The sequence below is a fragment of the Schistocerca americana genome, chromosome 2 (genome assembly GCF_021461395.2).
Source record: "Schistocerca americana isolate TAMUIC-IGC-003095 chromosome 2, iqSchAmer2.1, whole genome shotgun sequence".
NCBI classification, from domain to species: Eukaryota; Metazoa; Arthropoda; class Insecta; order Orthoptera; family Acrididae; genus Schistocerca; species Schistocerca americana.
In genome coordinates, this window is record NC_060120.1 from 1,097,165,791 (window position 1) to 1,097,179,462 (window position 13,672).

General features: G+C 38.1%; 1 protein-coding gene across 1 annotated transcript in view; it reads right to left on the reverse strand.

The window, feature by feature from the left end:
• The window catches only part of LOC124594696 (dynein axonemal heavy chain 3), a 1,186,267-nt gene that overhangs the window by 187,706 nt on the left and 984,889 nt on the right, over positions 1-13,672 (reverse strand). The window contains exons 56-57 of the mRNA XM_047133063.1: positions 4,444-4,618; positions 4,024-4,227 (exon numbers count right to left, since the gene is read on the reverse strand). Coding sequence (XP_046989019.1) covers positions 4,024-4,227; positions 4,444-4,618 — 379 coding nt within the window. The remainder of the gene's footprint in view (positions 1-4,023; positions 4,228-4,443; positions 4,619-13,672) is intronic.

Genomic DNA, 13,672 nt, shown 5'->3' on the forward strand with positions numbered 1-13,672 from the left:
CCGTCAGATCCCTAGTTGTTTTTGTGTTTCTTCTGCAATAAAATTTTACTGCACCGAATTCCCCCAACTTCTTACACTATCCCCCAACCTCTTACACTATCCCCCTACATCTTAAACTATCCCCCTACTTCTTATACTATCCTATTATCCACCGTTACAGAAACATACCAGTGTGGAAATGTGATAACATCACTCAAAACTGCTCCTGGTATGTGAAGAAGTCATCCTTGGTTGTTGCAGGAGGATTGTGCACACTAAGTATTTGGAAGAAGTCGTCCTCAGTTGTTGGAGGATTATGCCTGTTAGAAAATTTTATGGCATTGTCCCCAGTTATTCCAGGGGCATCCCTGCCTGTCTTCAGGACTCGTCCCACATTGTCTCAACTTATTTTGACTTGCTAGGCAGCATCAAGTGATAAAGATTAAATCTGCCTAGCCAGCCATTCTCTCCATGATCTCGACTGTAATGCCAACAGCAGCCGATGTGGGCTCCACGTATAGTTAGGTCTTATTTTTGCCTAGCCAGCCAGTCTCTCCTGCCATCCACTTATAGTTAGGGCTTACTTTTGCCTAAGCTATTCTTCAAAAGTAATCTCTTATACAGTTTGTCTATGTAAACCTGGATGCAGAGGTCTTAATAAACTGCAAATGATATTAGATTAATAGAAGAGATGATATTGTATGAGTAATTACATGATTGTGATAACATGATACATAATTTTATGCTTAGTGCAGAATCTTTTTTACCTTTTATAAAATGTGATGTAAATGGGAGGGTTTGTATCAATTTTGAAAGGGGTGAGTAGTGTAAGTAATAGCAAGATTTACACCAACAGATAAATCATGACTAACACTAAACACACATCACACCTTACAGACAACCCTTGCAGACAAGTGTGACTGATTCTTCACCATTTGCCGCTCCAAAGGCGTTGCTAATATTTTTCTTTAGGGACTTCAAGTGTGAAGGTGAAAATGTCCATTCTGTAGGAAATGATTTAACACCATACCTCCTCCGGCTTCTCACTCAAGTACTGGCGAAGCAGAGGTCCTGAGGAAGGGGGGGTGGGAAGGGTTTCCTGTCTTTGGGGGCTACCTTCTTTCCCTTCTTCGATCTTAGCAACCATTTCTTCTTTTTCCTTTCTTACTTCTCATTTGAGTATCTGCCTATCTTTCCCTCTTTACATATTCATCTAATTCGATTGCTGAAGTCCTTCTTATTTTCCATGGTTTCTAATAACCTTCAACTTATTTCATATAAGTAGGCTGAAGAATCAAGAGACATAGACACACTTAAGCATACACACAACGAAACATGAAGACGCAAACAATGAAAGGACAGAGTATTATGGGGGAAGAGGTATGTGTACATAGTGAAATATGAACACATTGTTGTTTATTGTGACGGTTCTACATCACACACACCTGTATATAAATATATAAGAACAATGATCATTCCATATTGCCTATGTGCATAAGTATAGAGGAACTATGCTAATTTTACATCAAGTATACCTAAGTAGGAAGTGTGAGTAATTAAGGATAGCATAAGCCAAAAAGTAAGGGTTTGTGATAATTGCTAAGGGAGGTCAGTCGGACAAATATTCTGATGACTGGTGGTATAGTGGGACTCTTATAACACAAGTAAACACATATTATATGAATAGAGAATAGAGGTAGAATATAAAAGTTGAAAAGTAGAGGAGGACTCTAGGGTACTAAATGAAGTATTAAAAAGCGAATGTGAAGTGTGAAATAGATTTTGTATTTTTACCAGAGGATATTTAATTATAGTGTACATAAAGATGTATACTCGGGTAATGAACCTAGAGGCCTACTCATAAAGGATAAGAAGGGCGAACCCAGCATTTATTGGAAATAAAGGGCAGATAAGCAGACCTAAGAAAGGCTGACTTATACTGTGTGGACAGGGGCACTAAAAAGGGGATTGACCTATACCATAGGAGAATAGAAATTTAAATGGGCGTACCTACCAAAATGGAAGGAGGAAGGGCATGCATAGGGTCAACCCATGAGTAAGGTATAGATGCTGATTCAAGGGGAAAAGGACAGTATCGTGACAGAAGTCACACATTTTGTAGGAATTATTCTGGTAAGTTTGAATTCTATATTTCACTAGCTTTATTAGGTTTTATGAGTGTCAATAGGAACACTTTCATTTTGCCCAGAGTTCCTCCAGGCTACAGAATATTATAAGTAATGAGGCCATTACATACTAAAGAGGTAGTACAGAGAATTAGAATAAAGGATGAAATATTCAAGGGTCCATGACACCTGGAGTTTACGATTGGAGCTGAAGAGGGAGTCCTTGCTGTTCATAAGTAAGGGTAATGCAAAATGAAATCATAAATAGAGGCTTATGTTCTAAAAAACAGAGTAAGAGTCAATGGAAAGACAAAAATCACAAGCCTGCTCTATGAAGTACAAGGATTTATGAGAAAAAAATTGTGTATATATACTTATGTAGCAAATGATTACTTTTAAAATGTGGATTGTTACTAGGTATGATGTTAATGTACATAATAATTATGTATAAAATATTGTGTGTTCGATCTAAGGAGGGGGATATGTAGTGATTCGAGAATTTCCACATAAATTCTGGAACCACTCCATCTTATGCTGCCTCGAACATGTGGTGTTTTATAGATAAAAGTGAGAGAGAGCCTATTTACTGCACAACACATCTCTGTGTGTGCAGGATGGATTTTGGTCATGGGAGGACAGGAGCTGCATCAGATGAGCGATGCTGACAAGTGTTTGCTGCTCGTGCCATAGAACCTGTATGGAAAGTACAATGAGTAATTACGGGTTGTTCCTTGGTGGTTGAATAATTGTAATTGTTATAGACAATTGAAACCTGATTTGTCTAGAGACTCTTACTTAATCTTGGTGTTAGACTTGCTAGAAGCAAGACCTGTCTTTGAATTTCTGATGGTTATTAAACCCACTATATTGTAATTTTATTTAATACTATCTAATGGTTAACAATGCAGTTGACTTGCAAGAGTTTGTATGCTTATGTGAAACTTGTGGAAATGAAAATATACTGAACTGAAAGTATTATGAGGGTACTGAGATATTTTAAGAGAAAGAGAGAGAGAGAGAGAGAGAGAGAGAGAGAGAGAGAGAGAGAGAGGCTTTTTTAGTTCCTCTAACCAGCATTGTTTCTTCGGAGAGGAATTTGTGGAGATCAACGCAGCCGCATATCCAGAGAAGAGGATCAGCTAAACATTTCAAGTAGGTCAACTGTAGTAAGAGAAGTTTTGCACCGCTTCTCTTGTTGCCGAAAGCATTAGAAATGTCATAACAACCTAGACTGCCAGGACTTATAGAGCTTGGTGACACACATGAATAGGGCTAAACATCAGCAGAGCTATGTTCAACTCTCAGAGCAAGGGAGGACAGTGCTCATTTTATATACAGGGGTTTCACACTAAAATTGAAATTTAGCAGCTGGTCACTCTTTGTAATAAATTTAGTTCATTAGGTTACTCATTAATAATGATACTTGCAGAGCAGATAGGTAAACAGCCAAAGCATATTTGTACTCTACAGAGTGACCTATCAAGCCAGTTACCTTATGGGTACCAACAATTGTCCAAAATGAATTCTGGACTGAACAATGGGTCTACTCCTATTGGTTCCCTTAATTCTCCATAATATGTAATTATGGGTAGTCCCTACAGTTCTCAGCAGGCAACTTTTGTAGCTGGCTAGTGAAGATTTCATTCTATTTGTCATAAGAAACACAATGAATCATTTACATTCAGGAAGAAAGTTCAATCATGAGTATGAAACTCAAAGATTTCATTTTTATACTTAACCCATATACATAAATCAACTGAATGAAATAAAATGTTCATAACAGTATAGTAAGAGAAACTGATGTATTAGAATATTGAAATTTTGATAAATTAATATGAATTAATGAGGTTTCCCAATGCCCAACAAATTGATGATACACAGCAAAAATTAATACAGTATCAGTGCATGCATAACTTACCTGCCCTTGACCAAGAGAAATAGATTGCATATTTTTGAGATAACCTCTGTCATCAGCAAACTTTATTAATCCAGCCATTGGATCTGAGCCTGGTGATAAAATAAATATCAGTGGTGAACAACAGTTAGAGTCATAGTATGATCCTTGCAGGTCAAATGTTGGTGGTTCAATATATGACTGCCCCATTTCTGACACAATATAGGCCTAAAATAAATAATTTTTTGCCAGATCACATTTTATTGCTATTAAATATTGATTTATATAGATTAATTAAGACCTTAAGTGATAAATTTGTAAGGATCTTCTACAGCTAAATGTCAATACATTAATTAATTTTCTATTCAACAATGTTTAAATTTAAAATGAAAGTTGTGTTTTCAGCACAATCTGGTCAAGTTCCTTTAAATCAGTTAAACCTACCTGAACAGCTGGCACTATTTTGTCAGGCCTTAGACATCGAATAATCACCAGCCGATACAGACCACTTATGTTTGCAAATGGTTCTGGGAGCTCCAACTCTTGTGGATTAACGGCATCATATATTTCCTTCCACTGTTCTTTGTGTCTCTCAACAGATCTCCTGAAATTTTCAAGCCTGTAAAAGAAAGACAACTTAATTTAACAGTATATAAAATTATCTAGCAGAAATCATATTTTCATTTGGTACCAGGAGAAAAGGCTGTGGGAAATGGCATGACATTGTGTTATTTCTCAATTTCACTCAATTTCCTGGAAATGTTAATACTGAAACATTAAAGATTGGAATATGTGAAAACAGCAAAAACAACTTCAGGAACATGGCTGAAGACAAGAAACATTTTAGCATATTATGGCAGCTATTATAAGTTGCCTATAAGGAGAATTTTAACTATCAGCAAACAGTTGAGATTTGTTTTTGAAACTGACACTCTTCTACAGTATACATGAAACAGATTATTATTTCTTCATTAACAGTATTGAAGCTTCAAGTATATCTGGTAACAAACTTCTGTAAAATCTGATTTCACATACAAGTCAAGGTATTTGTCACTACATAATGATCTTGACAAGTGAATACTGCCACAATCTCAGAACAATTGGTTTTCAAAATATGAACAAGAATTAGCAAAGCTTACATAGGTTCTGCTTTTTTCCATTCTACAATAATCCTGTAATGTTCTACTATAATTCACAGATCTACTTACTAACAACATTGTATTCTGTTCCACTGGTGTCACAAATATTATCAATCATCAATCAACCAATATTTTTAAAATTTATAAGAAGCATTCGATTTTGTAAGTGCAAAGGATGTTACGCAATTTGATTGAATTTTGATTATGGGATCTGTGCCGGTTTCACATGCAAATACCGGTATGTTACGACAAAATAAAACTTATGTGTTTTGGGTGCCTTTTTTTACTTTTTACTATGCATGACTTTTGGTCAGATACGTTGCAATTGGCTAGATAAAAATCTACTCACCAAGCAACAGCAGGAGAACACACATAAAAGATATCATATATGGAAGATTTTTGAGCCAGTAGGTCCTTCTGGCAGAAAGACTGAAAGGGAAGAAAGAAGGGGGAAGGAAAAGGAGAAAAGAGGTTTAGGAAAGGGCTCACACTTCAGAAAAATCACTTAAAACACCAGGTTAGTGGAGAATTACTGGATGGGTAAGTCTCACCTGACTTAGCATTATGGGTGTCTTCTTTGAACTTTGAGCATTTACCCAAGCCTCTCCAGTCCTTTTCCTGCGTTCCTTTCCTTTTCCTTTCCATCTCAACCCTTGTGCCGGAAGAAAGTGAAACTGGCTCTGAAAGCTTGTATAAGTAGCACCTTTTTTTATATGTGTGTTCTTCTGTCACCACTTGGTGAGTAGATTTTTGTATCTATTAAATTACATTATATTTTCAAAGATAGATTGTTTTCATTTATATTTCAGTAGGATATAATTCACAGGGAACTTATTCACAGCGAAGTACTACTTAAATATTTCCTAGGAAGTAAAATGGTGTTTTGGAAACTTATCCAAGCTGCTGAGCAACAGATATTTAAAGTATTTCTTTACATAGTTTAACTATGATCTAATGAGTTAATTAAAGGTGTCACTCTCTATGTTTTCTGCCATATTTTTATATGATGTTCAGGTTCTCTCTCTGTTCATGCTCGATGTCTCTGAACACACAACATTAGTGAATTATTTATCCTCCATACAGAGATAACTAACCATACAAGATATTAGCTTTTTATCCCTCTCTATTTTCATATTATAGTCTTTCAAAGTTTAGAAGCTTTGACATTTTTAACACTACAGTGGTGCAAAATGACACTTGCTAACATTATGAAAATAAATTATTATTTTTTCATCTAACATCCAATCTTTGTAACATCTGGTAGTTATGTAATTTAACACTTAGGCGCCGATGCACGTAAAAATACGGGCGTGTGCGACCTGCCCGAAAGTCAGGCGCCCATAATTTTACAGGCGCGTGTTCTCGTTCTTCCCCTTCTTTCCTTTGTGTGTTCTTACGGCTCCCGCTTGTCTGGGAGGCGCTACATGGACTGTAGTTTAAGTATTGGTCACTAGATAGTGTGGGCATGCTGTGGAAGGGTGTGCTTCCCTTTTTATTTGTCGGGTTTTGTGAGCAGTGATTTTTGCCCGCGGTCTCAGTATCGTCGCCATGGCGAAGAAATTGCTCGCGAGTTATATCGTGATTTTTAGAAGAAAGTGACGTTGATTTGTCAGAGGAAAATATTGTAGATGACTCTGATGATGATGTGGACTATGTTCAAGAAGAAGTTTCTGGCAGTTTAGGTAAAGAAATCTGACAACAAAACATCTATAATTTTTGTTCAGATTTTCACTGAAAAAACTCTCAGTATGTAATTATGATTTTATTTGCAAATACAACTCTTCTGATAGATTCAGAAGAGGAGAGCAGGTGTCCAAGCACTTCAGCAGCAAGTAATCCCGTTTACATTGTGCCTGAAGAATGAACGAGGCTGACGGCGAGGGGGAAGCCGAGACCTGCGCGTCGCACCGATTCTGAGGAAGGTTGGACGACTACTGATAGTGCACCAGATATCGATCTATTCACAGGACAATCCGGAATATGCAGTGTTGTCAGTTTAGACCAGAACAGTGCACCTCTAGAATTTTTTTCATATTTCCTGACAGACAGTATGATGAATTATATAAAGGAACAAACTAACCTGTATGCTCAATAATGCATCAGGAAATTACGAAGCACAAATTCCCTTTGTTGTGTACATAGTTCGACGTAGTCAGCGCATACACAACTTTCCCAATAGAGCGAAGTGTGGCAAAAAGACACAAGCTACCAGTGTAGTGAATGTAAAGTGGTGTAGTGCAAAATGCCGCACTTCAAAATTTACCACACAAAGAGAAAAATTGCATCCTAAAATAGTTACAGGAGGTTACTGTAGATAAGACATACTGTATCCATCATAATTACAATTTCTGTGTAAAATAAAAAAAAAAAAATCCTTCTAGAAAATACAGGAACATACCTTTCACCAATTTTTCCTTTTTTCAAAAACAATGTTATAATAATAACGCTTGTCAAAAGTATGTATTAATTCAAGAGAAAGGTATTATATATGGTTTCAAACAAGAAAGTCTAGGTTTTTCAATAAGAGTAATTTTATTGCTATAACTTAAACCTTTCATGAGTTGTAGTAGTTTAAAATACATTAAAATCAGCCAGTCTTTATGGTAGACACCCGTGCACAATGGCTCAGGACCCAAAGTGATAAAGTTTAATGATTGTAAACAGAATCACGTAATACCTCCAAGCAAACTTACTGAGGTAGTAAAAAAAATTGTATTTAGATTACTGTACTTAAACCCTGCTGTCAGCTGCATAGCGACATTACGCGGAATCGGTTGCAATGAGTGAAAATGTGTACCAGACCAGGATTCGAATGTGGGATCTCCTGCTTACTAGGCAGGTGCAGTAACCACTGCCTATCTGGGCAATCAATCCACCTTCTTTAGTGCAGATGTGCAAATACATTTGACCTCCTGTAGGAATCTCAGAAGCGCAAATATAGAAGAAATGTACATGGGATGCAAATAGGTGGCGCTCATTGGGAGAGTGGATCGGCTGAGAGAGCCCGTGCAGTTGCGAGAACACTGCGTCATGGCACTGGGCTTACTGCACCTGCCTAGTAAGGAGGTAATACCGGGTCGAATCCTGGTCCCATATACATTTTCACTCATTCCTGCCGATTCTGTGTAATGTTGCAGTGCAGCTGACAGCAGTGATCCCTCCCCTTTCCTTTTCTTTCTTCCCCTCTCCACCTTCAATTTACATTCATGTATAACAGCTGTAGATTCTGTGTGGTGTCTGTTCTTCTGGATGTGTACAAAAGAACTGACACCAGACATTTATACAATTAGATTATTGTGTTTCATTTTGTGAAAAACCATAAGGTTCATTGGTACATTCAATATCATATATAGGGGGGAAGGGATACCCCAAAAACCTTTATCCCAAAATATTTCTCAAAGCAGGGGCTATCACATGGAAGAATAAAATTAGTTGGCTTTCTGTTTCTTTATGGTTTTTTCCTGCCATATTGGGAAGTTAAGGTGAGTTTCCATTTGGTTGCCTTACAAAATCAGTTATTGTTCAAACATTTGTAAAACTTCTTTTAATTTTTTTATCTTGTCAGTGATATTATCTTTATTAATAAATAATACTTCATTTAAAAACCATTGATCAAATGGGATGAGCATGATTAATCACTGATAGAGTGGGAACAAGCAATGTTATAGGTCTTGGGCCGTATGCTTATGATAAAACTAAATATTTAAGCAATTAAACTTAGGAAACAAACTTTTTTATTACAAAATAAAATTTAAACAACAACTGATCTTCTCCTTTTTAACCACACTATATAAAATTAAAGTGCCTTAAAACAGTAACTTTTTTTCTATAAATAGAGCTCATCTGCTCTTCCACTTGATGTTTTTCACTAGGTTAAACAATAGCAAGCATATGAAGAATTTACATTGGGATACTAACTTGCATTGTTACATATCGCAACAAAGGAGTGATGTACATTCCTACATCTTCTTGTTGACGAATGAAACTCATAAAAAAAATTATTTACACAATAAGAAAACAACAACATAAAATAACATGTTGAACGTAAATGTACTGATATTTTCCACTGGTTTTATTTTTGTTTTGCACATGGTATGCTATAATGAAAGACAAGTGATCCAACTTCCTTGTATCTTGTCCTAGAGAATTGCAGACTTCCAAAGAGTGGTTATATTAATGACACACACATGTTATAAGAGACAGGAAACGAACTTTGAAAAGATTACCTTCTCTGTCTTGTTTACTGGAAAGGATGAACATGGCCGTTTAATGTGGTTTATCTATAAAGCAATGAAGAGAATATAGTATTTGTTTAACTCAAAATTAATGTTGAAAGTTATTTACATAAATGGTATGTAAAGAGGTATCTGTCCTCAATTTTAAAGTAATTATGATATATTTGGAGAAGAGATCAGAGAGAACAATGGTCACACAGTATTAAAGAACATAATACCACATTAGAAGTAATAACTACACCACAATCCTCTCATTTCAGCCATTGTGACAGCGGAACCGTAACATCATTTTCTCACGTATTTTCTTCAACAATGATACCAAAGCACCAGATATTTTAGTATTTACAAGCTAAATATCTCAATGGCATCAGATGTTCTTAACTCACAAGCTATTTCTATTTATTCCTTAAATTGCATTTTCAGCTGAATTCCATATAATTACTGATCCCACATTCTTACAATTTTGCTTATCAATCTAATGGCTCAATCTCATGAAAACTTCTGCTTCCAGAAAGTGTTTGAAATTCTGTAAAACATTCAATACTTTCTAAACATATCTGATAAATAGAGTCATCTGAAATAAAATAAAAATTAGCCTTTACAAAGGTGATATAATCCTCTGATTAAATTCAAGCTTTCATCTCCACCAGAGATTTTTTTTATATATATATATATATAAAAATTATTAGTTTTTCATTTGGAGGGTATTCATTATAGTGCTGTGCATACATGTTCAGTTTAGTACTCACATAGGAGCATTTGTTACATCTTTAGAGTTTTCTTCAAATGATACTGTGTTAATTACTTAAGTTATGATTTGATGAACGGTGCTGATGCACACTGCAGGGATACCATTAGCACACAGGATTTGGAGCCGGGTGGATATAATTGAGAAAAATTTACATTAGTCTTCAGACGTTCACTTTTAAAAATTGAATACATTTCATGTAAAATGCATAAAATCAGCTATCTCTAACCCCCCACCTCTCGCCCCACCCTGCCCACCCCACCGCCACCGTGTGCACCATTCACATCTAGAAAAATTCTAGAATTTTAATAATGTAGGAAAAGATAAATGCTAATAACCATAAAGAAGAAGCTTTAAGCTGCAGACAGGCACAACTAAAAGACACTTACATCAAGCTTTCCGCCACAGTCTTCATCGGCAAGAAAGAAACACTTACCATTCACACACACAAGCGAGGACATCTCACACACACATGACTGCCAACTCCAGCAACTTGGGCTGGAATGCAACTATAACATGGGACACAAGCAGCAATCTTGGGGGGGGGGGGGGGGGGGGGGGACCAGTAGGGGGGAATACTGATGCACGGGTGGGGGGAGAGAGAAACGCTGTTTGGCGGAGTGTGCAGGGCACAGAACATCCACTGGTTGCAAAGCTGTATATGAGGGATTTTTTTGGTACGAAAGGAATCACAGCTGTCGAAATGCAGGTACTGTTTGTGATCAGTGTATCTAATGTGGACAGAGGTGTGGATGGAGCCATCACAGAGGGGAAAGTCAAAGTCTAGAAATGTGTCACACTCAGTTGAGAACCGCAAGTTGAGGCAGATAAGAGAAAAGTGTCGAGGTTGTAAATGAATGAAAATAGGCTTTGAGTCCAGACAATGAAGATATCATCAATGAACCTGAACCAGGCAAGGGGTATGGCATTCTGGGAGGCTTGGAAGGTCTCCTATAGATGACCCATAAACAGGTTTGATGCCATGCTGGTGCCCGTGGCCATGCTGCAGATTGTTTGTATACCTTCCCTTCAAAGGAGAAGTAATTGTGGGTTAGGATAAAGTTAGTATGGTGTATGAGGAATGAAGTGGTGGATTTGAAGTCTGACGGAAGTTGGGAAAGATAGTGTTCAATAGCTGTAAGACCACAGGCATGAGGGATGTTAGTGTATAGGGAGGTGGACTCAAAAGTGACATGTACGGATCCAGGAGGTAAATGGGTGGGGTTGGTGGAGACTCTGTGAAGGAAGTGGTTCAGTCCTATCCAAAGGCCTCACCTTTAGCCCTAAGTGCAAATTTAACTGTGCTGGACTTGTCAGGGATACTCTCCTTCCCCCAATCTCCACAATGGGAACACTTCTTGGCCGCCAATCCATCCTACCAAAAGCAACATAATTCCAACACTGAACCCCATCTCTTTCAGTTCATACAACAACCATTCAACCATCCCCCCCCCCCCCCTCCCCCTTCTCACCTCACCAACTGCTGGCCACCTTCCAGGAATTCCTTGGCACCAACTTAGCCTCATCATTACTTCCCCAGGCCACTTCCTCAGAACACCAAAAAAATTTTGCCACTGTAGTTATGAATTGCAGTGACTACCTCGTAGAATGCTTCTGTCAATTATCTGACTCTTCCACCTATAAACTCTGCCAGAGTGATCCCATCCCAGAATTCCAACATAACATTCAATTCCTGCTTAAAGCCTATAGCTATTCCCAGAACCTCTCCCCTGGATCCATTTTCCTCCCTGCCCCTATGAAACTTCGTACACCCATCTTCTACATGTTTCCCACAATCCCATCGTGGCTAATTACTGTGACCCCATTGAAAGAATTTCAGCTCTCATTGACCACCACTGCCAACCAACTGTCTGTAATCTAGCATCCTGAATCAAAGACATCAATTACTTCCTTCACCCACTCTCTACCATCCTACCCATTACCTCAGTGTAGACACCACCTCTGTATACACCAACATTCCTCATGCCTACAGTCTTACTGCTATTGAACAGTAGATTTCCCAATGCTCTTCACACTCCATATCCACTACCTCATTCCTCATACATTTTACTAACTATATCCTAACCCACAACTCTGAAGGGAAGGTACAGAAACAACCATCTTAGAGGAGACTTTCCTAGCCTCCCAAAGTCCCAAACCCCTTGTCTTTTACAGGTTCATGGATGATATCTTCGTGATCTGAACTCAGGACCAAGACACCCTATCTTCATTCCTTCACAACCTCAACACCTTCTCTCCCATCCACGTCACTTAGTCCTCCTCAACCCAGTGTGCCACCTTCCTAGAGGTTGACCTCCACAATTCTCACAGCTCCATTTGTGCCTCTGTCCACATTAAACCCACTTGGGGACGGTATGTCTGCAGTGACAAGAACACCCTTGCTCTTTACACTGTGGGTCTCACCAAGGCCTTCAAAGGCAGGCAGTCCGCCCCCAGTAGCTGAGTGGTCAGTGCAACAGAATATCAATCCTAAGGGCCAGGGTTCAATTCCTGGCTGAGTCGGAGATTTTCTCCACTCAGGGGATGAGTGTTGTGTTGTCCTAATCATCATCATTTCATCCCCATAGACGCGGAAGTCGCTGAAGTGGTGTCAAATCAAAAGACTTGCACCCAGTGAACGGTTTACCCAACGGGAGGCCCTAGTCACACGACATTTATTTTATTTGAAGGCAGGCACTATCTCCCAGACTTCATCTGCAAACAGATTTTCTGTGCCATTTCCCATTACACTCGCAATCCTCCCACACCCACAAGAACTAGCCACATAGGAGTGCTGCCTTCGTCGCCCAGTAAATTATACATATGTGGGGGGGATATAGGTGGTGGAAATTGCTTAATAATTACTTGAATAATTGGAAAAATTGATTGGAAAGAATAGTTGAAAGAAATTGGAAGGTAGTTTATGAATCAGTACACAATTCTGTGTGACTGTAACTGATACCGATACCAACGGACCTTCAATATCAATACATTCAAGATCAATATTCATAATTTACATTACGTACTGCTTCACATTAATTCCACTGCGCATAGTCTGGATTATAACAATGCCGATGCAGGATCGCTCCTCCACTGTTCGCGCAAATTCCTCTTATCTGCTACAAATCTCCTTATGCAGGATCTCGGCAATGGGTGAAATGATGAACAGACAGGGATGGATGTCCAAAATGTTTGAATTAATTTTACCTTCCTAATAACTTTTTATAACACTTCTAATGTATGGTTGAGATACACTATTTTTAACAGTCCTTGTATGATGGATCCAAGCATACGTCCATACCCTACCACTTTCCAAAACAAACAGGTGAAGATACTGATAATCCTGGCTGGTATGAGCACAGCCTTTATTTTCAGCCATTGGAGTTATCCTGAGTTGTTATCAATTTATATGGGCATGATAGCTTCTTTTACACATACATATATGCAGCTGAACTAACATCCTTTTTTTAATGGCTCCTTTACTATCTGAACCATCTTGATCCTCCCTTCCACTACCTGCTTTTCTGAACTGTGCAGATGGGAGTTATCCT